Raw genomic sequence first — 24,252 nt, 5'->3', positions numbered from 1 at the left:
TATATTTCTCTCAAAGGATGGGTAGGTTTTACAAAGAGCATACAAGACAGAGTAGTCTGAGAGAGAGGAAGAGCATACTTCTGTGTGTGTGTGTGTGTGTGTGTGCGCGAGCGCATGTGCACTCACACATGTACGTACACTCACACGTGCACACACTCTTCCTTGGCTCGCTCACTGCTGGTGCTCTATCATTTGAGGCACAGCTCTACCTCCAGCTTTTTAATAGTTAACTGGAGACAAGAGTCTCATACGCTTTCCTGCCGGGGCTGGCTTTTTTCAAAAAACTATTTTATTGTTATTGTAGAGGTAAAAGAGACAGGTAATGAGTACAGTTCTTTTGGAACCATGTCTCCCCTTCCCTTTCTCTCTCTCCCAGTTTTTCCCTCCCATTCCCATCTACAAGATGTACAGTTCATCTCCCACATAGTATCTAGTGAGTACCACTGTTGTATTTGTTCACCCTTTGTTTTACCTTTTCTGGGCCACCTTTACCCTCCAAAGACAAACTATCAAATATGACAAAAGGAAAACAAAAATAGCAACAGCAACTTTAAAAGAAACCCTCTTGTTTCCTTTTCTTGGAGTTCATTACATAAAGTATTATTTTATAGGATCATATGTACATAGCTTTTGAGCCTTTGTGATCCATTCCTATGAATATCCCTTTTGGCCTCAATTGTGAATGCCTAAAAAGCTATATAATTTATCATGTCCCAGTGTATAATTTTTAATCATTCAGTGTGTTGTTTACTTCTAGATTTATAGGCACATTCTAGCTACCACAAATGAATGAAACCATGCAACTTTTGTTTCTTTGGATCTGGCTTACGCTGCTTAAAATGATTTTTTTCCCCAAGTCTTTTCATTTCCTTACAAATGGTACAATGTCATTCTTTCTAATAGATAAGTAGAATTCCACTGTGTATATATGCCACATTTTCTTGATCCATTAGTCCAGTGAGGGGCATCTGGGTTGATTCCATATCTTGACTATGGTAAATAATGCAGCAGTAAACGTGATTGAGCTGGTCATTTTAGTGTGGCAGTGTTTGTGTTCTACTGGATAAATGCCCAGGAGTGAGATTCTGGGTCATAGGGTGGCTCTATGTTTAGCTTTTTAGGAACTTCCATACTGCTTTCCAGAGTGGAACAAATTTACCTTCTCACCAACAGTGTAATAGAGTTCCCTTTTGGCCACATCCTGGCCTGGGCTGGCTTTGAACCAAAATCCTCAGATCTCAGCCTCCTGACTAGTGAGAATTATAGGTGTGAACCACTGGCATCTGTCCTAGCACACTTCTAAAATAAGAACAATTTCTCTTCTCTCATCTACAGCATTTTATGGGCAATAACAGCAATGATTTTAATGGGTATCTTATTAGTGCTTAATAAGTATCTGAAGTGGATGGATGTATTTTGCTTGAAATAGTAATGAAAGAAGAACTCAAGGAACTTGCCACACTATTATTTAATACTTTCACTAAATGGATAAAAACAAATACTATACCTGATCTTAGGCAAAAGGCTAAGAAAGAAGTGTTTCAATGTCTTTATTTTTCTTCGACACAGCATGAGTTTTGTCCAAAATTTGCAACTTCCTATCACTGAGAAAGTGTAAGTGTAGTTTAGCTTCAACTTGAATTTGCTTCATAGAAGTACATTCCTGGCAAAATCACCCATTCTCATTTTCTCGAGGCCCGAAGTTACTCTTATATTAAAATTATATATGATTTATGCTGATTACCCTAGAACCTCCACCATTCCATCCATTGCTCTAGAAGTCTGCTGTTTATCCTGGCAAATTACTCTTCTCAAAATCCTGTCCTCATATATTACTTCTTGGTCAGGAACAATTAGTTTCCCATGTCCCTCTTAGGTCCAATACACCTATCCTCTTGTCTCTTATTATAACACTAGTGTGCCTTGTACAGACTTACATTCCCACTGTTTTCCTGGTAACGCATCTTTAAAACCATGGTTCTCAGTCCTAGCTGCACATTACAGTTGCCTAGGGAGTATTCTTTTCTTTTTAAAAAACACTCCCATGGGAAACATTACCTTAGACCAATCAAATCAGACCCCTTGGGAATGGAAGCAGTGTAGCCAGGATTAAGAGTTATGGCTTCAGTGTAATAGTTACTTTGAGTTTCATTAACACCAAGGTTGGGGAGGGGGCGAGGGGGGGAGAGAGCAGCTGAGGGAAAATGTGGGTAGCTTGAAGAATCTCACTGAGCCCAGTGAGATTCACTGAATTCGAATTTTCTGAGATTGGGCCCCCCCTACTATTATTTTTTTGCAGCCTGACATGCAACAGATTGAAATTAATGAGCTACATGCTTTAACATAAATGCTCTACAGTAATAGCTTGAGTATGATGTTACCATAACACCTAGATGCTTCTGCCTGTGATGCCTTTAATCTGACAGCTATCCTAGCCATATAAAATTACTTCATAGGCTATTATTTTTTAAATAAGAGAAGTGATTACCATAGTAACAGGAAACCACAATTATGAGGGAACACATTTTTTCCTTAGAATAATTCTGAAAGATTGCTTTATGGGTAGGACAATTTTAATATAATTTTCTACGCAATGTGCTAACAACTTTTTAAAATTAAAGTTTCCTAAATCATGCTTACTGTGAGAGAAAAACATGGGTTCTACTCTTCTATCTTACAATATTTCTCATAATGATTCTACTAAAAGAAAATTCAGGGGCTGGGAAGTGGCTCAGTGGTAGAGTGCTTGCCTTGCATGTATGAACCCCTGGGTTCAATTCTTCAGCACCACTAATCAGAAAAAGCCAGAAATCGTTCTGTGGCTCAAGTGGTAGAGCACTAGCCTTGAGATGAAGAGCTAGGGACAGTGCCCAGGCCCATAGTTCAGGCCCTACAACTGACCAAAAAAAAAAAATTCAAAAGTAATTTATTCAATATAATTTTTTTCACTATTACTTTTCTACACTTTTTTTCAATGTTGTTTTATAATAAACACTTGAGAAGGAATAAGAGGATTTTTAAAAATTTCAATTGCCATATTCTTTACTTACTATACACACAAACAGATCAAAGTTACCAAAAATAAATGTACATCTATTGTTTTGAAAACTCAAGCTCTTAAATTATAATCTGATGGAAAATGGAAGGAAGGGGTGGCATGGTCCAAAAAGAAATGTACTGTACTCATTACCTGACTTATGAAATGGTAACCCCTCTGTACAACACCTAAATAAAAACAATAAAATATATTTAAAAATTCTAATCTGACAATTTATCTGTCTACTGAACCTGTACATATAGCAAGACTCTGTCTGGATCATGAATTTTATCTCTCATAATTTGTTGAGTCTTTTAAAGTAGATTTCTACTGCTGTAAATCTATAAAAAAAAGTTTATATATCATTTCTGGTATTTGTTTTGGAATTTGTCTCCAATAGTCTGCATGCGCCTCTTGTCAGATAGGCCCATTTTTTTTTCCATTTGTCCATTTATTATTCCAGTGCCTCTTCATCAGAGTCATCCCTTCCATCGGTCTCCCCATTCTATTCACCTCTCTCCCCCAGAATCATTTCACATTTCCTGCTTCCTTTATCATCTCTGTACATTGAGTATTCTGACTGTATTTGTCCCATTCCCTTTCTTCATTCACTCCCTTCCAAGTACTTCCCCTCCCCCCTCACAATCCTTTTGAGCTTCCTGAAACTCATTTTTTAAACTGCTTGTTAATTGTTCAAGAGATTTACTCTATCTTGTTTCACTCCTACATATACTATTCTGTAGTCAACTTAAATATATGCATATATAGGCATATGCCCCTGTGTATGTTTTACATGTGAGGTTGCACTCTAGGCCTAGGATCCACATATGAGAATAAACACACATCCTTTTCCTTCCTGGGTGATAGACCTATTTTATCAGGCATTCTAATTCACATATATTTAAGGTTGTAGAGGATAGGAAATGCCCCACACAATCTCCTTCAGGGACTTGATGACTATAAATTAAAGCCTATGTAAAGCCTGTGCATTGATGGATTTTGAGTTCTGTCTGGTTTGTCTTTTCACGTATTTTTCAGGCTCCACAGTGTTCAATGTCCTCCGAGGTCTTTTGGAGGTGGTGATCGGTGTGGCAACTGGAATTTTTCTTGGATTATTTATTCAGTTCTTCCCAAGCACTGACCAGGTAAAAGACATAAATCTGGGAAAGTCAGGCTCTCAAATGTCATTGGAAAACGTATACTAGAACATGCCCCCAAAACCTGACAAGCATGACACTGAGAAATGCTATCTGCTGTCAGGACCATCCATGCGGCTAATAAGGAGGTAAATGGGACGGCAGCCCAGAGACTCTTTCTAATTTCTATTCTGCACATTTTAATTGCACTGTAGAACAAATAACAAGCACTCCACAATAAGGTAGACTATGCAAGTTTTCTTGAAGTTTTATAATACCCAACTAAGGATATATATGACTTCTTGTCTCCTTTTTTTTATTATCAATTAGATAATAGCATCTTATGCAATATAAGAAGGTATTTCTTCCCAAAGAGATCAGAGTTCTTCACTGTACACAATGACATATGCTATATTGGGAGGAAGGTGGTGGGAGAGGAGAGTCTGAGTCGGGATCTGGCTGTGTAACCCACCCAGATTGGCTCAACACTTGATCTTCCTGGCTTAGCCACCTGAGTGCTGGGATTACGGGCATGTGCCACCATGCCTGGTTACCCAGTGATTTCTGAACCAGAAACAAAGGTAGTTGTTGTTGCTTGTTTTTCTTTCACCCTCCAAAATTCATGAGGACAGATAATTAGGTAGAAATGTTTTTAGTGGGATTATTTTGAAATTTCAAAGTATTTAGGGCTGGGAAGGTGGCTCAGTGGTAGAGCGCTTGCCTTGCATGCATGAGGCCCTGGGTTCGATTTCTCAGCACCATATAAGCAAAAAGAAAAAAGCCGGAAGTGGCGCTGTGGCTCAAGTAGTAGAGCGCTAGCCTTGAGCTGAAGAGCTGAGGGACAGCGCCCAGGCCCAGAGTTCAGGCCCCACGACTGGACCCAAAAAAAAAATTTTTTTTTTCGAAGTATTTAGAAAGGAATTGAAAACTTAAAGCAACATTTAAATTAATGTATCCATTATTGCAAGGTAAATGGATTTGAAATTTTATCATGCTTCAAAAATCGTATGAATGATTATATATACAAACTGAATATATAAGTACATGCATACATATGCTGTATGTAAAAAAACATAAATCTAATGTAAATTAAGTCATCGCCTGGGGCCTCTCTGTTCGGTACAGCATTCACTAGCAACATGGCGAATAAACAGCATTTCACAAGCAGCACAGATACTGAACATTTCCATCAACAGTAAGCATTTGCTTTTTGTATTTTTGTCAGACTGGAGCTTGAACTCAGAGTCTTATGCTTGCTGTGCATGCCCTCTACCACCTAAGTTATACCCTCAGCCCTTTTTGCTTTAGTTATTTTTTGAGATAGGGTCTGGTGTTTATGCCCTGGCTAGCCTGGACCACTGTTTAGTCCTAAGTATGTTTCCATAATAGCTGGAATTAATTCATTTGCTACAGCACCACCCTTTAATTAGTTGAAATTGAAGCATAAACAGGATGGTGACTTGAACAGCACACATAGCTAGAAAGCAGGAAAGCTGGAAGAAAACTCAGGTAATCAACTTTAGAGTATGCATGTCTCTGAGCAATCACTTGGAAGACTTACTTTCTAAAAGTGTTCAAAAAATTTTAAAGTGAGAAGAGAGATATGTATATAATCCTTAGATTTTAAAATGATAAAAACAAATGACTATACTAGGTCTATTGCTTCTTAAAACTTCTTGATATGCAGGAACTGAAGGAGAAAAATCAAAGATGCATCAAGTTAAAACGTAATCAGAGCAAGGTATGGCCTGAGTTTCTCAGGAGGCTGAGATGTGAGGATTGTGCTTAGAAGCCAGCTTGGACAAGAAAGAATGCAAAATATCTCCAATTGAAGCACAAAAACAGCCAGAAGCGGAGCTGTGGCTCAAGTAGTAGAACACTAGCCTGGAGCAAAGAAGCTTAGAGGTTTATAAATTGGTCATGGAACTGAAACAAACAGCTACATAGAACAATTCTGTTTTACAGTAGTTGAATAATGATATTGTCATGTTTTGCTGTAAAGTCAATGTTTTAAGAGAAGGTATATTGTTTTACAATTTCTGTAAGTAATTATGAATAATACAAAAAATTAATGAGTAATTGGCCAAGGCAAATATATTTTGAGGTAGATTAGTAAGATCTCTCTATCTATCTGTCTACCTAGCTATAAGAGTTTTGTCCCCATAACAGTAATACATAGCTGTGTCTTAAAGTAAATATTTTTATTTTATTTACCTCAAAATTTCAAAAAAAATAAAAGAAAGAAAGTAAGTTTAGGGACAGTGCCCAGACCCTGAGTTAAAGCCTCAGGACTGGCATGTGTGCATAAGCATGCATGCATGCATGCACACACACACACACACACACACACACAGCTATATATTTAACTTTTATAATGATATAAGAAGTTAAAGTGGTGTTGTGACTCAGTTGGTAGAGCACTAGCCTTGAGCACAAAGAGGCTCAGGGACAGTACCCAGGCCCCAGGTTCAAGCCCCACAACCGACAAAGAAGAAAAGAAGAAAAAGAAAAAAGGAGGAAAAAATTATAGCCTGGCACTGTTGGCTCACGCCTGTAATCCTAGCTACTCAGGAGGCTGAGTTCTGAGGATCCAGGTTCAAAGCCAGCCCAGGCAGGAAAGTTTGTGAGCCTCTTATCTCCAGTAAACCACTAGAAAACTGAAAGTGGCACTGTGGCTCAAGTGGTAGAGCACTTGCCTTGATCTGAAGAGCTGAGGGATAGCGCTCAGGCCCAGAGTTCAAGCCCAACAACCAACAATATATAGAGAAGTTGTTAAAGCAGAGCTTAAGAGGTTTTAACAATAGTTTAAAAAGCCAGGCTTGCCAGGCACTGGCAGCTTGTGTCTTAAAATCAATCCTAGCTACTCATCAGGCGTGGTATCAGGAGGGAGGATTGTGCTGCCAGACCAGCCAGGGCAGAAGAGCCCAAAAGATTCATTCTCCACAGAGGGAAGGAGAACATGGTGGTCACACCCATTATCCTCACAGTGATGGGAAGCCTGACGTGGACAGATGGTGGCTCAGGCAGGAGCCGGATGGGAAGGGAGACCCTATTGTAAAAACAAACAGTAAAAAATCAAGGCTGCAGTTGTGGCTCAGTGGGGTTACGTCAGCATGGCCAATGAGAGACCCTGAGTTCAAACTCTCAGAATTCACACATGCGCGCACACGCACACACGCACGCACGCACGCATGCACACACGCACGCACAACTTTTATCCCAGGTCTGTCTGGCTCCAGAGCCTATATGCGTTTCTCTACTAGTCCAACTCTGCAGGGAATTGGTGTTTCTAAAACAGAAACTTGGATTTGTTACTCTGCTCTGTTAAGGAAGAAAAGTAGATAGATGTTGCTGTGCGGTGACACAGGCATTTAGTATTTCATTCTAAATCCTGGAAATGGAAAGATCGGTTACTTGGAATAGTTGAATGGATCGCCTCTCTTCTTTTTCAGGACAACCTTGCATGGAAAAGAGCTTCCCTTCTCCTGGGGTTCGCTGTGCTGGCTGTGTTCAGCAGTGTGCAGTTCGGCTTTCCGGGATCTGGAGGGCTGTGTACCTTGGTCATGGCTTTCCTTGCAGGCCTGAGATGGGGCACCACCAAGGTGCATTGTACTTCTAAGTTCTTCTGCTCATGACTCTTTTGGTCAAATTGATTGAAAGAGACACCTTCGTAACATTAAATGAGTAACATTATTACTTGTAAAAGCTATTTCCTACCTATACAGAAATGTAAACCCAATGCCCACATACAAATCACTTTTATGCAAGTCTAGATGCTAGGTACCAGTGGCTCACACCTGTCATCCTAACTACTCAGCAGACAGATCTGAGGATTGAGACTCTAAGTGAGCACTGAGAGACTCTTATCTCCAATTAACCACCAAAAAAGCCAAAAGTGGAGCTGTGGCTCAAATGGTAGAGCTGCAATCCTTGAATGAAAAAAGCTAAGGAACAGAGCTCAGGCCCCAGTACCAGCACAAAAAAAGAAAGGGAGAGAGAGAGACAGAGACAGAGACAGAGAGAGAGATTAGATAGGAGAGAGATCATGGCCATATTATCCTGAGATAATCCTTGTTCTTTAATATCTGCAGGGTAGTTAAGCCACACTTAATTTAACAAGTCTCCTAATAATACAGTGGTGTTGTTCTAGTTTCATGTTAAGACAAACAGTGCTTTAATAAAATATTTTACAAAAAAATATATTTCATACACTGTAAGACATTTCAATTCTAAAATCCACATTGTATATGCCACCAAGAAGGAAAGATTATTCCAGTTCAACTGGCACATCCTAATTTCCGAAGTGTTAAAATGTTAAAAAAAAAAAAAGACATTAAAAATCAGCAAAATATTGCATATCTTTGAATTTCTCCATGGCATAAATTCTTAGAAATAGGGTTGCTTAAGGAAAGTGTGATCACTTTCAGCTTTGGTCATATCAATTTACTCCTATAAGAGGCTTTGTCAATTTACATTTCCAACAAAGTATGAGAGGATCTGTTCTTCTGATTTGAGTATTTACTCTTCATACATTTTGTTAATTGAGTAGATGAAAAAAATGTATTATGTCTGATCTAAATTGCATTTTTACAAATGCACATTCTTTACAATTATTATTATTAGTTACAAGACAATTGTCCTAAAGCCTTTGACCACTTTTATAACGTTATTTGAGTTTCCTTACTGATTTTCAAGAAAATTAACATTAACAATATTCATTTTCTCAGTATACATTATATTTTCTCAATATATACTATGGAAGTTATCTTGTTGCTATTTGTTTACTAACACACTTTTATACAGTTGAATTTGACAAGATCATATGCAATTCTGATTAATGAAGAGACTAGATATTGGTGACCCAAACTAAATGTACCTAGATCATTTTGCAGTAATCTTATGAACTGAAAAGCAAATATTTAAAATATTTTAGTTTATACAAAATTTTTATGTATGACCACTTGTATTTGCATAAAATTACTGTGTATGTCTTATTTTTGTTTTGTTTTTGTTTTTAGTCAGAGGTTGAAAAGATAATTGCAGTTGCCTGGAATATTTTTCAGCCCCTTCTTTTTGGGCTCATTGGAGCAGAGGTATTTGTTGCATCTCTCAGACCAGAAACTGTCGGTAAGAATTTCAAAGTATTTGGGTTAAAGTAAAATCTCTTTATATTCAGTTGAAATATCCTCAATAGATATGGGTTCAGTACTTCCCATGATCACAATTGTATGAAAACTTAATTATGATCTGTCTTTTAGAGTAATTGGCTAGAAAATGATGCTTCACAATCTAGAACCACAGCATGTGGAAAGATAGATGGACAGATGGATAGACATTTCCCCAAGGATAAGAATGTACATACAGCCTTGTTCAATATCAAGGACCAGAATTTTGAAGATAACGAATTAGTTGGGGATGGGGGGGGAGGAGGCACTTGTGCACTAGGGTGTGCCAGTCCTGGGGCTTGGCTCTCTCAGCTTTTTTGCTCAAGGCTAGCGTTCTACCACTTGAAGCACAGTTCTACTTCCAGGTTTTTGGTGGTTAATTGGAGATTAAACTGTTTTAGTACTGAAAATTATCTATGTTTATGGTAGTGAAGAAGTTGGGGGAGAATGCAGTCAAAAATTTAATGTTGTCAGTCACTGGTGGCTCATGCCTATAACCCTAGCTACTTAGGAGGCTGAGATCTGAGGATTGCAGTTCAAAGCCAGCCCAGGCAGGAAAGTCCAATTAACTACCAGAAAACCAGAAGTGCTGCTGTGGCTCAAAGTGGTAGAGTGCTAGCCTTGCCCTGAATTCAAGTCCCACAGCCAAAAATAATAATAATAATGATAATGATAATAATAATAATAATGTATATCCTACAAAATCAAAAAAAGTGAGGGAAGAGCTGGCTTGGGAGAAATGGGTGAGAATGTGGAAGGGGGTGACATTGATCAAGTTGCATTTTATTTATAAACTGCTTTGTTGAAAACAACCCCTTCGTACAACTACTTAAAGGTATGAAAATTATGAATGTTTTAGTATTATTCCTGTTTGTAGTATGTGAATCAGTAACTATACATGATGTAATTTCTCCACTAATCTTTCATTGTTTCTAAAATCTTGGTGTTTCTTACAGGCCTTTCTATTGCCACTTTGGGCATTGCGGTATTAGTACGAATTCTGAGTACATTTCTGATGGTGTGTTTTGCTGGTTTTAACTTAAAGGAGAAGATATTTATTTCTTTTGCATGGCTTCCAAAGGCCACAGTCCAGGTAATGACACCCAGGATGGCTAAACATTGTAACTGTTAATTCTGGATGACACCTCGAAATGTTGACTAACAAGGCTTATCTACATTTGGTGAAAGTAAAATATTTAAGTTGGACTTTTTCTTTTGAAGACTTGACAATGATTTACTCTTTTTTTGTCAGTTGTGGGTCTTGAACTTAGGGCCTAGGCACTGTCCCTGAGCCTCTTTGTACTCAAGGCTATCGCTCTACCACTTGAGCCACAGAGCCACGTCTGGTGTTTGAGTGGTTTATTGGAGATAAGAGTCTCATGGGGACTTTTCTGCCCATGCTGGCTTTGAACCACAATCCTCAGATCTCAGCCTCCTCAGTAGCTAGGACTACAGGCATGAGCCACCAGCGCCCAGCTCTACTTTACTCTTTAAGAGTTTTATTGCTGTATATTCTGAATAGAGAATTGCTAATCCTTTATTTCAAGACCTTCCAAGAAGAGAGTAAAACAGAAATAGCATGGTCCATTTTCATGTTTGGGAATGCTTTGATGTCATAATATCCATGGATGATCAATTATATTTGAACAGTCTTTCTACATAAATAAAGTGTGTATGGGGGGGAAAAAAACTCCAATGATGCTTTACCATCATCCCTCTATCTATGGCTTCATTGTCAGTGGCTTTTGTTACCTACACCAACCACAGTCCAAAAAGTATTAAGTGGAAAGTTCCAGAAATAAGTCTTAAATTGCATGCTGTTTTGATAGAACATGACAGTTTCAGCCATCCTACTTTGACCTGCTTGGGGATAGTAGGCATCATTACCTTGTCCCAAGTGTCCACACTATACACACCATCAGTCCTCTTAATTATTACATGGATGTCATATCACACTTCTTATATTCCAAGAGATTCTTATTTTCTCAGTTATGGCACCAAAGCACAAGACTAATGACGCTATTAATTTGGAGATGCCCATGAGAAGCTATAAAGTGTTTCCTTTAGGTTAAAAGTTCTTGACTTAATAAGGAAAAAAATGTATATAGAGTTTGGTACTATTCCAGATTTCATAAATCCACTGGAGATCTTGGAACCAAAAATAAGGAGGTAATACAATGCTGTTTTTCTAGGTATTATTCACAACTAACTTAACTTCCTGACACATGTCTCAATCTTGACCCAAAATCTGTGTACCCTAGTGGTCAAGGGATCAAGAAAACTCTTATAGATGAGTGCTTGAGATTGTTTACCATGTACTTGTTAGAATGCCTATTGTTGTTAACTAAATAGTAATCACCTAGTTCCGATTGGATTATATGTTTTAGACAAATGATATCAAACAAAATTTAACTGTTGGGTTCCTGATATTTTGCAATTATTGAAATATGCAAACTAATTTTAGGCTGCAATAGGGTCTGTGGCTCTGGATGCAGCAAGAGCTCACGGAGAGAAGCAGTTGGAAGAGTATGGAATGGATGTGTTGACAGTGGCGTTTTTGGCCATCCTCCTCACAGCTCCAGTTGGAAGTCTGCTCATTGGTTTGCTGGGCCCTAGGCTTCTCCAGAAATTTCAACACCAAAATGAAAATGAAGTTCAAGGAGAGACTTCTGTACATGTTTAAAGGTGCAAAGAGAAACATTATGTTCATGTTAGAATATACTTTAAATTTTTGTATCATGTATACCTGAAATGTCTATTCTTATTTCTATTATTTTTGCTTGTTTTGCCAGTACTAGAGCTCAAATTCAGAGCCTCTCACTCACTTGCTTTGCTTGCTCATAGCTGGTGCTCTACCACTCAAGGCATGCCTCCAGCCTTCAAGTTTATTTCTTCCTTGTCATCTCCCAACTAAACCATTTCACATAGAATTCAAAGTATGATCTAATCTTGTCAGATATGAAATATATACTGATTTAACTTATTATTGGAATTTTCATCCTACAAAGTCATCCACAAAAGAAAAAAGTTACTCTCTTCATCAGAATACTGTATCAGCCCTTTGCACCATAACAGACCCTTTTGAAACTAATTTAATATTTTGTTCTAACTAGACTTTGTGTTTTATGTGAATCTGACTCTGTTCTGAAGATAAGGAATAAGGAGATAAATTCTTGTAGTGACTCCAAGAACGTTTCAATTTTAATCAGGCCCTGTGTTAGTCATCTTTCTGATGCAGTAACAAAATACTTGAGATAAGCAGCTTAAAGGGAGGAAATATTTGCCTTGGCTCTTGTTCAGAGTTTTCATTCTGTGGTCAGTTGGCTTCACCGCTTTTGAGCCTGAGGTACAGCAGTACACATGGAACAAAGCTGCTTGACCAATGGCCAGAAATCAAAAGCAGAGGGAGAAAAGGGGCCTGGGTGTCAATAGCCCCATCAGTGGCATCTCCAGTGACCTCATTTCCTTCCACTAACCCGTACGTTTTAAAGGCTCCCTCACCTTCAATAACACCGCAGGCTGGAGATCAAGTACAAGGCCAATGGAAGACACTGAGATATAAACCATAACAGACATTAAATGATAAATAAGAGAAAGAGAACACTCTCAGTAGACACAATAACTTTAGAAAATTGACGCAAAACAGAATAGGATACATTAAAGCTGCCCGCACAACCATGTTCATAGCAGCATTATTTACCATAACCAAGGTAGGGAATCAGCCCAGATGCTCCTCAGTGGATGAATGGATCAAGAAAATATGGTATATATACACCGTGTAATTTTATTCATCGATTAGAAAAAATAATATTGCATCAAAGAAATGGAAAGACCTGGAAAATATTATGTTAAGTAAAGTTAGTTGGACCCAGAAAGACAAAGGTTTCATATGTGGAAGCAAGAATTAGTTTATGAATATATAAGTAAATGTTGAAGGTGGTATGAAATTTTATACAAATGTATTAATGGAAATATGGTAGATTCAGGGGGAAACTCAAATAATGTAATTCCTTAGAAAGGCAAAAAACCATAGTTCATAAATACCAGGAAAACAATACTTGAAAGGGGTAGTATGGAGTCAAGAAGAGAGGTGTAGACAAATGAAGAGAAGTGGGGAGAAAATGTGAGGGAAGGGTGAGTTGGGAGAGATGGATGAGAATGTTATAAGAGGTGACATCTATAAAGATGCCTTGTACTCATAAACTGCTTTGTTGAGTGGCAACTCCTGTGTACAACTACTTAAAGATAATTAAAATATTTTTTAAAAACAATACAAGGGGGGCTGGGAAGCTGGCTCAGTGGTAGAGTGCTTGCCTCACACGCATGAGACCCTGGGTTCAATTCCTCAGCACCACATACACAGAAAAATCCAGAAGTAGTGCTGTGGCTCAAGAGGTAAAGCACTAGCCTTGAGCTGAAGAGCTCAGGGACAGCACCCAGGCCTTGAGTTCAGGCCCCACGACTGAACACCCCCCCTAAAAAAAATACAAGGGAAGAAATAATATAAAGTTGAGCAGTAGAAGTTGTTTTGAGTATCAGGAGAAAAGATAGATAAGGACAGTTTGTATGTCTTCCAAGTTTGGACTTTATCCAGTGACAGTTGCTTTTCTTCTATTTTTAGGAGAAGCCTGGGCATTTCATTAGAGGAACTTGGTGGAAGTCTTGTCACATCCCAACTCCAGATTCATCTTCAAACCCAAACAGCTCTGCTTTCCTTGTCTTTTTTTTTCTTTAACTAGAGTTACCATGTATGATTTCTTAAGCAGAAAATAAAAAGGTTTTGTACTGAGAGCAGTATATCAAATGTTTACTTTGTACCAGCTCCTGCCATATCCCATTTATTCCCACACCACCATCACCACACCCTCTACAAATGAGAAAACAAGCTGGGGAGATGGCATATTTGTCTTGGTCCCATCGATAGAACGTGCTGGAACTGACACTTGAACCCAGGGACCCCTGACTTCTAGAGACTATGTTTGTGTCCCTTAGCCATCAGGTTGTATTAGGCTGAGTTGGGGGTAAACATGAATTTTGACCAGTTTACTTCTGGTACCTGCAACCCCTGGATGTGACTGCTTAGCTACAATACCCAATGATGTCAACTTTGTCCCCGGACTTTTACAACCCAGTAGGTAAAGTATGTAGAAGACATGATGAAAGAAAAAGGGGTGAATAAAGAAACCCAAAGCACAGCAAAACTCACGAGCCCCCCCAAACTTTCATCTCAGCAACCACCAAGTGCTGTTATAGGACCCACCGCCTGCAGCCGTAAGCCACGCCCCAACGCCGCAGCCACGCCCCAACGCCGCAGCCACGCCCCCTGGCGTGGAAGCCACGCCCCGAGGCGGTGAGCCACACCCCTTCGCACAGCTCTGGTCCCGGGGTTCAGGCACGGAGGGGGCCCGGGAGCCCCGGACACCTTGAGCGCAGCGCGTGGCTCCCTCAACGGTTGCTGAGCGCCTGGTCGGGGAGAGAGCTGCCAAAGGAATTCATTATAGGTACGCCCAGTTTTCTCACACACTGCCCTGTTCAGGCTGGCCTCGAACCGTGATCCTCAGATCTCAGCTTCCTGTGTAGCTAGGATTTACTGGCGCGGCCCGTGGACGGCCGTTTTCTCAGGGCACGTCCCACGGGTCCCGCTTTGCCTCTTGGGTTTCTTCCCTCCGGGTGAAGCTCCTGCCAGGAAGGAAGAGGAGGCCTTTCAGTTAAGATCCATTGGCAGAATGACCCCCCCCCCCTTCAGATCCCTGGACCCCGAGGCAACGGTGACTCTCCTCCACTGAGCCTCACGCGCCCCTGCGCTGGGAGAGCCTTTCTGGCCCTCTGATACCCTGAAATGGACAGTTGTGATTATTCAAGCACACAAGTCCACCACTTGAATACGAAGGGGAAGGTGAAAGAGGAAATCTAGACATTGTGCTGGTTTACCAGGCCATAGGGATGAATCATCACTCTCAGAAAGCTTTAAATCGCATTTTGGATCGCCCTTTACATTTTCTACTGTCCTCTTACCTCCCTTGAATCTCGCATTTGCTTCTTTTAGATCAGGAAATGGCGGTTCAGAGAGGTTAAGAATCTTGATAAAGGACACGTACCTAAGTGGCAGAATTATCCCTGGAGTAATTTGCCCTTTTTGCTGTTAAATGGATAGGATGGATACTCCACTGTTTGCAAAAAAAAAAAAAAAAATTGAAAATGATAGCAAAGAAAAACTCTGCAGGGCAGAAAGTACCTCCGCTACTCAGAAATCTCTCCCAATAGGGCAAAACTCCTTTGTAAATTCTTTTTGTTTGTTTGTTTTTGTTTTTTTGTTTTTGTTTTGTAGGTCGTGGGGCTTGAACTCTGGGCCTGGGTGCTGTCCCTGAGCTCTTCAGCTCAAGGCAAGCACTCTGCCACTTGAGCCACAGTGCTACTTCCAGTTTTCTAGTGGTTAATTGGAGATAAGAGTCTCTTGGACTTTCCTGCCCTGGCTGGCTTTGAACCATGATCCTCAGATCTCAGCCTCCTGAGTAGCTAGGATTACAGGGGTGAGCCACCAGCGCTCTGCTCCTTTGTAAATTCTTAAATCTAAAAGTTAGGGCTGGGGATTGTGGCTCAGTAGTAGAGCCCTGGCAAGAACACAAGTCACCAATAAGCATTTCTTGGTCCTTTCATATGGGCATCTACAGTAGTTTGTCCTGTGTAAATTATATACTGGGCTTTCCATGGATGTCCACCAAATGAAGAGTGCCACTCATTAAGCAATTTTAGTGGAGTGGAAGGGATAGAGGTGTGTGCTTGGATCAGGGGGCATATTGAAGGAAGTGCCAAGGAAAGTATTTGGAAGGAAGAACTTCAAAACTGATAGTCTGTTGGGCAAAAGCAGGTATGTGAGGTAGGAAGATGCCATACTAAGTGAGTAAATTTTGGAGACATGAAGTGTAGCAAATTGCAGAACTGAAATTTAGTGAAGAATGAGAAGGAACGTAGAGACAAGGATAGGTATGTTGATTTGAAGGTGAATTTAAGGAGCTTGATGATTTTGTTTTATGAGAAACCATTGAAAGATTGATTGATTGATTGATTGATTGTGGGGACTGAACTCTAGGCCTAGGTGTTGGCCCTCAGCTCTTCAGCTCAAGGCGAGTGCTCTACCAAAGAGCCACAGCACCACTTCTGGTTTTCTGGTAGTTAATTAGAGATAGGAGTCTCATGGACTTTCCTGCCCAGGCTGGCTTTGAACCACAATCCTCAGATCTCAAACTCCTGAATAGCAAGAATTACAGGCATGAGCCACTAGCACCTGACTCATTAAAAGATTATTAAGCAGAGAGTTGTCCTAATCAAACATTGATGGAAACTGTTCTTCTTTGCAGAAATTACACATAGGTAAAACAACACAGGAGGTGAAGAGAACAGTTAAAGGCCATTACAAGATTAAAGGGAAAAGATGCTTATAGCCTGGACTAGAGAAGGGGTAATCTATCTGGAGAGAAGTCGACATCATTTAAAATACTTCTTAGCTTATATTAACATGATCTTGTAACTTAGTGAAAATTGGCAGAAAAGGGAAAGTGGGGTGAAAGAACTTCTCAGTCTCTAATTTGAGGAACTAAATTGATGCTGCCTTCTAAGATAGGAAATGCTCTGAAGAAGGAGTAACTTGGGCAAGGAAAATATCTTTATTTCAGCCAGGTGCTGATGGCTCACACCTGTTATCCTAGCTACTCAGGAGGCTGAGATCTGAAGATCATGGTTCAAAGCCAGCACAGGCAGAAAAGTCTGAGTCTCTCTCTTTTTTTTTTTCCGGTCGTGGGGCTTGAACTCTGGGCCTGCGCGCTGTCTCTCAGCGCTTCAGCTCAAGGCGAGCGCTCTACCACTTGAGCTACAGCGCCACTTCCGGTTTTCTAGTGGTTTACTGGAGATAGGAGTCTCACAGTGTTTCCTCCCTGGGCTGGCTTTGAACCGCGATCCTCAGATCTCAGCCTGAGTAGCTAGGATTACAGGTGTGAGCTACCAGCGCCCAGCTGTGAGCCTCTTAACTCCAACTAGCCATCAGAAAACCAAAAGTGGCACTGTCTCAAAGTAATAGAGCACTAGCCTTGAGCACTTTGGGATGGTGCCCAAGTCCAAAGTTTCAGCTCCACAACTGAAAAAAAGAAAGAAAGAAAGAAAGAAAGATGGGCTGGGAAGGTGGCTCAGTAGTAGAGCGCATGCCTTGCATGCATGAAGCCCTGGGTTCGATTCCTCAACACCACATAAGCAAAAAGAAAAAACCCGGAAGCGGCACTGTGGCTCAGTGGTAGAGTGCTAGCCTTGAGCTGAAGAGCCAAGGGACAGTGCCCAGGCCCAGAGTTCAGGCCCCATGACCAGATCAAAAAAAAAAAAAAATTAAAAAAAAAGAAAGAAAAGAAAAGGAAAGGAAAAATTTTGAGTTCAATTATGTATATACTGAGCTTAAATGGGCACAAAGCTTCATTCTCTAGCCCTGGATACCATTTGTTTGCTTGTTTGTCCTGCTACTATACTGGGGCTTGAACTCAGGGACTGAGTGCTGTTCCTTAGTGTTTTTGCTCAAGGCTGGTGCTCTGTCATTTGAGCCACAGCTCCACTAGTGACTTTTTGATGATTAATTGAAGATAAGCATTTCACTGACTTTCCTGCCTAGACATAGAGTCGGTATCCTTAGATCTTAGCCTCTTGAGTAGCTAGGATTACAGGTGTGAGCCTGTACAGATAAAAGCTACCAATGCCTGGCTTTGGGATATTATTTATAAGAAGAAATACAGTGGGAAGGTATCACAACCTAATAAAAGAGAACACATAAACACATGGGAATGTTCACTCATAGTTGAGCTTTTTAGGAAATCTGATTTTTGAAGGAAATTTCTAATTTCTTTTTTTCCTTTGTCATTTGTTTTTGCAATGCTGGGGGAGAAGCACATGCAAGTGCTCTGCCATTGAACTACGTTCCATCTCGAAATTTCAGTTGTTTTACTTTTAAAAGGCTGTTCCTATCTTTTTATCATTCATTCATTCATCCACTCCTTTTTTTTTTTATTTCTGAAACATGATCTTGCAATGTAGCCTTCATCGCCTGCCTGCCTCTGTCTTCTACAATATTGTGATTACAGGCATACCTGTCTGGAAACTTCAATTCTTAGAATACATAACTTAGAATGCATTTTCACACATATAGAGGAGAAGCAAGGGGGCCTTTTAGAGCATTTAGTCATTCTGCAAAGTGAATCAAATGTATTTAGAAGACGGAGATGGCCATGATTCTTGCTGAATGATCTCCAAGTTTGTCACTAGATGTCACTATTGCATAGCATTGCTCTAAGTACAACTCCATAAGCTTCCATAAGAATACACCAGAAAAAGAAAAATGTTGTTTATATTAAATGGTGAACATGTGTATATGTGTGTGTGCATAAGTGATATTTATTTTAAAAGTGAATTTCTAAAGCAGCATGTGTTAAACTTTCTAACCTGTTTCTTAGTAAGTAGATTCTAGAGTAGAATCAAAGACTTACAGTCCTTGAATTACATAAACCCCCCCCCTTCTGGACCCCATTTTATTGCTTCAGAATTAAGCTGTAAAGAGGTGAAGTGAAAATAAGTTTATTCAATTGTGCAGCAAGTGGCAGTTTTGATTGCTCAATTCTTTTTACAGTTGTATACTTTACCCATTCTTAATCTACATAACCAAATGGACATCCTAAGAAAACAAGGTGAAAACAGAAACGCTACAATGTCAAAATGTTCACTTCTTTGAAGGCAAAGCCTAGCAATGCGGTAACTTTTCATACTTCGCACTTAGGAAATTTTTGAATAATATTTGTGCTGTAAATTATATGGATATCTCACAATCCCCCAACAGCAAGATACATACATCTGTGTACATATGTATTCATGTGTGTGTGTGTATATGTATGTATATATGTATGTATGTATGTATGTATATATATATATATATGCACTCTGCCTTATTCCAAGGAAAAGCATTTAAAAATCATAAAATACAGAAAAAAGAGGATGTGGTCATTAATTAATATACTGGGATATAAGTGTGTCTGAAGTCATTTTTGCCAGTATAAAAAAATGCTGCAATTTTTCCAGTAAGCTCCTAGCTGGCTCTCTTTCCTCTCAGATTTGACTCTGCTTTTCTTAGCTGTGAGTGTGGAGTAAAGAAGAGATGAGTAGATGCTGCTATTCCCATTTAAGGATGATGAGCGACTGTCACTTATTTAAGATCATACAACTAGTATATTCCTGATTTCAAAGTCTGCCTTCATTCTATCATGCCAGGCGTCCGACATCTAACAAAGGCACTAAGAAAAGCCAGTCACTGCAGCCCTTAGACACCTAGATTACCACAATTACTTCTTATGTAGGTAAGCTTTTGCTGACATCAGAATTTTTTCTCAAACAATTGAACAGATGTGTTGGCAAGATGCCTTTCTATGAAAGAAGTTGACTGTTTGAAAACAAAACAGTTATTAGAGTCTGTTTGCCTCTATTCTAAACCCTAGTTTATTATTACATACCTATAGATCTTCAAATAATGCAGTTTGATTTCTTGGTCTCTACTTGCAAGGATTTTTGGTGTTGCTCCTAGTCCATCTGCCTGGTTAGCACTCTCCTGATTATTTTCTCTTTTTTTTTTTTTTGCCAGTCCTGGGGCTTGAACTCAAGGCCTGGGCACTGTCCCTGAGCTTCTTTTGCTGAAATTTCTATATGTAATGTTTTTTTAAATTGAGTAACAGAGAGCCAGAAGACAGTATCATCCTTGCTATTCAGGAAGCCAAGATCTATACAATCTCATTTGAAAGCCAGCCCAGGCAGAAAATTCTAAGAGACTCTCCAAAATGCTGGGTGGAAGGCATAGCCCAAGTGATAGAATACCAGCCAAGCAAACAAGCTAGGGAAGGAGGAGGTCCTAAGTTCAAATTCTGTGACAAGCAAAAAAAAAAAAAAAAAAAAATCTCAAGAATAAATTTTATATATTTTTTTTACTATAAAAACATCAGGTTTGACTTTGCTACCACTGTGATATGTGTTTTTAAATCTCTAAAAATTAATGCCAGTTAACTGTGTTTGTTTTGATATGAATTTTATAGTCATATTGTTTTCCAAATTATTCTTTTCTTTTAAATCTTAGCATGAGCATCATAAGAGCAAATTCTAGCGTGAGCACCACAAAATCAATTCTTAGCGTGAGCACCACAAAATCAAATCTTCACATGAGCACCGCAAAATCAGATCTTAGCAAGAGCACCACAAAATCACAAAATGGAGATGTGGAGGAAGAACCTTCCACACAACCTACAAGTATTCAGGTAAATCATGGCAGCCGCACAAAATACACTGCGGGGACCTTCCCAGAGTGCTGCTGACATAGAACCCAAAGACGTATTGCACATGTTGTCTGTACTAACCTTGATTCAACTGTAGATGCAGTGGTTTGTGATAGTCCTAAAATTGAATGAGAGGTATCATTCTTTAAAAATTTCCTTGTTTTACTTCAGGTCCTCCAAGATCCCAATAGTAGTGCACACGAAGAATCTAAGGAACCAATTCTGTTAGAAACAGAGGAAATGATCCCACAGGTGAAAAAGAGAACATACATTTCCTGTCCTCCACAAGGACCATTGAATAAAATAATTACAGACGGTATGTGAAATAAGAACTAGAATGACAAATACATATAGTGAAAAAATAAAAGACAAGAAAGCCACCTCTGTAAACTGCAGGTGATCAATGCTGTGGACAAAGAGAAAACGCTCCCTTAAGTCTTTCAAAATCAAACCAATTTTGCTTAAGACATTTTCTATTTAAACTTTCCCATGTGTTCTTTTGTTAAATTATTAGGATTTGAAGCATCATTAATGATACATTTTTTTTTACAGATCTACTTTTGTTGGTGGTGGTTGTGGGGCTTGAACTCCAAGCCTGGGCGCTGTCCCTGAGCTCTTCAGCTCAAGGCGAGCACTCTACCACTTGAGCCACAGCGCCACTCCCCATTTTCTGGTGGTTACTTGGAGATAAGAGTCTCATGGACTTTCCTGCCTGGGCTGGCTTTGAACCACGATCCTCAGATCTTAACCTCCTGAGTAGCTAGGATTGCAGACATGAGCCACCGATGCCCAGCGAGGCCTCAAAATTTTCAAAACAGCAGCAACCTTGTAAAAAGTTGTATAGAACTTGTGTTCCTACTAAAAGTTTTATTGTTATAAGACACTTGTGACGGGCTGGGAATGTGGCTTGGTGGTAGAGTGCTTGCCTAGCATGCATGAAGCCCTGTGTTTGACCTGAATACCACATACACAGAAAAAGCCAGAAGTAGTGCTGTGGCTCAAGTGGTACAGTGCTAGCCTTGAGCAAAAGAAGCTCAGTAACAGCACCCAGGCCCTAAGTTCAAGCCAGGACTGGCAAACAAGAAAAATATGAAGCTGTTTTCTTCTCAATATTCTGTAGGATTAGACTAAAATATATTAGACTAGGATATGATATGAAAGTATGTTATTAGATTAAAATATTAGACTAAAATATGATAAAGTATAGTAATCTTTTTTTCCGTTCTTTGCTAACTTTAAACTGTTAAAAACAAATTATTTCATTCATTTATCTGTCATTAGTAAAGGTTGCTTTTTAAAATTAACATCAGTGTTTGAAAGGCCCTGAAACAAGTCCTCATCTGCCCATGTAAATTATTGGACCCTCTTGTAAATATCCTTTCTGCACATAGATCTGACATATCCTCCATGATCCTATTTATTTAATGGGCAGATTCTGTAGTTCATTTGCTAGGAACAGAGGCTTCCTTCTGTGGAGAGAAATATATTGATCACTAACAGTTATATAGCATGTTGGACTACAGAAACTAAACCAATGGCTCTAGATGAAAAGCATCAAAACTTCCAGCTTCAAGGATAGGAGAGAGGGAGGGAAGGTTTGGCAAGAGCCACATAAATGGGGCAAATTGGATCAAAATACATTCTATGCATGTTGCAGACATCACAATGAAAGCCCTTTGTACAATCAATATATGCTAATAAAAATAAATGGTTAAAAAGTACAACGTTAGGTCTTCAACTCACTTCTCTGTTTTCTTTCATTTTTGATTTTACGGTTTTAAAGCCATTTGTAGAAAAATATTTGGGGGTACATTTTCTTCTCTCTTTTCTCCTTTCTCTCAGGGGCTTATACACCTACAAACATCCTAGGTTCATTTTGCATTGCCTCTTAGTATCTCGGTGCTTAGGACTTGGCCCTGCCCCGAAGCCCACTCTGCTTCATCCTGTAGTAAGTGCCGTGCATCCATGTACAAATAGGATCCAACAATTAAAGAAAGCCCCAAAAGGAGCAGATTCTGTGAAAAGGAGGTCACGCTGCCGTTTCTGTACAAGTGATAGTTAACTTGCCAATCCCACAGACATACACAAGAAATCTGAACTCCCAACCGGACATGTGTGGAAACCAGTCTCATCGTGTTTAATCTCACCACATTTGGGAGGTAGCTTGCCTAGCAAAATGGATATTCTAGGGTGAGAGGTGTAGATTTGAGGCTATTATTCCTCTGTGTGTGAGAGAGAGAGAATGGGGGGAGCAATTAGGGCTTGAACCCAAGTTTTCCTCCTCTCATTCAGCTTTTCTGCACAAGGCTGGCATTCTACCACTTGAACCACACCCCCAGTTCCAGCTTTTGCTAATTAATTTGAAATGGAAGCTCTAGGACTTCTGTCCAAACAGCCTTCAAACCTCAGATCTCAGCCTCCTAAGTAGCAAGGATTATATGCATGAGCCACAAATGCCTGGCTTTTAACCTAGTTTCAATCAAAGTAACAGCATATTTGTATGTAGTTGTTTTCCCTTGAAGCAAATAAAATTAAAATCTTCTTATCCATCCAGACATCATTTTATACATAATCACAAAGCTGAATTTATCTATTAAAAATTGTTAGTCCCATTAAGGTAGGGCTCGTGGAAGTTTAGGGTCCAAAACAGATAATATTCTAGAGACTTCTCATTTCTAGTTCTGTATAGAAGGAGCTGAGAGCCCATACTCCGCCCTAACAACAAACAACAAACTGAACAAACTGAAAAACACCTTGTCTTAGATCCCTAAGAGGACCGAGTCACAAGGACGTGCTTCCCAGACAGGGAGACACAGAAATGTAACTTGCCGTAGAAATCTCTGTGGGAAGCAGCGCAGAGTGGGAAAGTCTGAATTGTAACCAACAAACGGGCTAAGACTTTGTGTGGACAAGCGTGAGAGTCAAACCCTCAGGAAGGAGCCATGTCATGGACCAAGAAAGGCCCACTCTTCTATAACTTGGATCTTCCAGAGAGGAGGAGAGTGTACTCATTGTGAAATAGGCCACACCATGTTATTCCCATCTCCTTAAGATGGAATTGGGAAGCTGTAGAATACAAACTCCTCCAGCCCAGTTCTTACTACCACATTCTTCATTGCTTCCTGACACCATACTTTTCAGTGCTATGTTGTACTCCTTTCTATTTTATATTGTACTCCTTTAAATATTAATTTAAAGATATATTAAAAGGTAAAAAGAGTTCCAAGAGAGAAGGTAAACATCACCAATGGACCCAAATACATTAGAGAGGTCAGAATTATCAGACAGTTAAAAGAACTAGCTAGCCAGATGCTGGTGGCTCACACCCATAATCTTAGCTACTCAGGAGACCGAGATCTAAGGATCAAGGTTCAGAGCCAGGCTAGACAGACAAAACCAGAGATTTAACTGGAGAGTTAGCCAGCAAAAATCAGAACCAGAGGTATGGCTTAAGTGGTAGAGTTACTACCTAAATTAACTAAACCTTAAGCACGTTTTCCAAGAATAAATAAATGCCTCTTAATTTGGTAACTAACTTTGGCCAATTTTCTGGATCTTGAAAGCTCATTTTT

General features: G+C 39.6%; 2 protein-coding genes across 11 annotated transcripts in view; both read left to right on the top strand.

Annotated features, from left to right (window-relative positions):
• The window catches only part of Slc9b2 (solute carrier family 9 member B2), a 28,939-nt gene extending 14,818 nt beyond the window's left edge, over positions 1-14,121 (top strand). For 3 of the 5 annotated variants that reach the window (XM_070022371.1, XM_070022370.1, XM_070022372.1), the window contains exons 8-13: positions 4,076-4,182; positions 7,626-7,775; positions 9,192-9,300; positions 10,295-10,431; positions 11,803-12,023; positions 13,960-14,121. In XM_070022371.1, coding sequence (XP_069878472.1) covers positions 4,076-4,182; positions 7,626-7,775; positions 9,192-9,300; positions 10,295-10,431; positions 11,803-12,021 — 722 coding nt within the window. In that variant the 3' untranslated portion in view covers positions 12,022-12,023; positions 13,960-14,121. Of the gene's footprint in view, positions 1-4,075; positions 4,183-7,625; positions 7,776-9,191; positions 9,301-10,294; positions 10,432-11,802; positions 12,024-13,959 lie in introns of those variants that run through there. The other 2 variants (XM_070022373.1, XM_070022374.1) reach the window with 2 other exon arrangements.
• A 591-nt stretch (positions 14,122-14,712) lies between these two features.
• Positions 14,713-24,252, top strand: part of Slc9b1 (solute carrier family 9 member B1) — a 32,752-nt gene continuing 23,212 nt past the window's right edge. For 2 of the 6 annotated variants that reach the window (XM_070022368.1, XM_070022363.1), the window contains exons 1-4: positions 14,713-14,839; positions 18,997-19,118; positions 20,485-20,662; positions 20,852-20,996. In XM_070022368.1, coding sequence (XP_069878469.1) covers positions 19,114-19,118; positions 20,485-20,662; positions 20,852-20,996 — 328 coding nt within the window. In that variant the 5' untranslated portion in view covers positions 14,713-14,839; positions 18,997-19,113. Of the gene's footprint in view, positions 14,840-15,028; positions 15,046-18,996; positions 19,119-19,631; positions 19,718-20,484; positions 20,663-20,851; positions 20,997-24,252 lie in introns of those variants that run through there. The other 4 variants (XM_070022364.1, XM_070022365.1, XM_070022367.1 and 1 more) reach the window with 4 other exon arrangements.

This window comes from Dipodomys merriami, unplaced genomic scaffold, assembly GCF_024711535.1.
Source record: "Dipodomys merriami isolate MVZ:Mamm:240054 unplaced genomic scaffold, mDipMer1.0.p SCAF_15, whole genome shotgun sequence".
Lineage (NCBI taxonomy): Eukaryota > Metazoa > Chordata > Mammalia > Rodentia > Heteromyidae > Dipodomys > Dipodomys merriami.
Note: the sequence above shows the minus strand (reverse complement) of the source record. Positions and strands in the feature narration are given on the sequence as shown.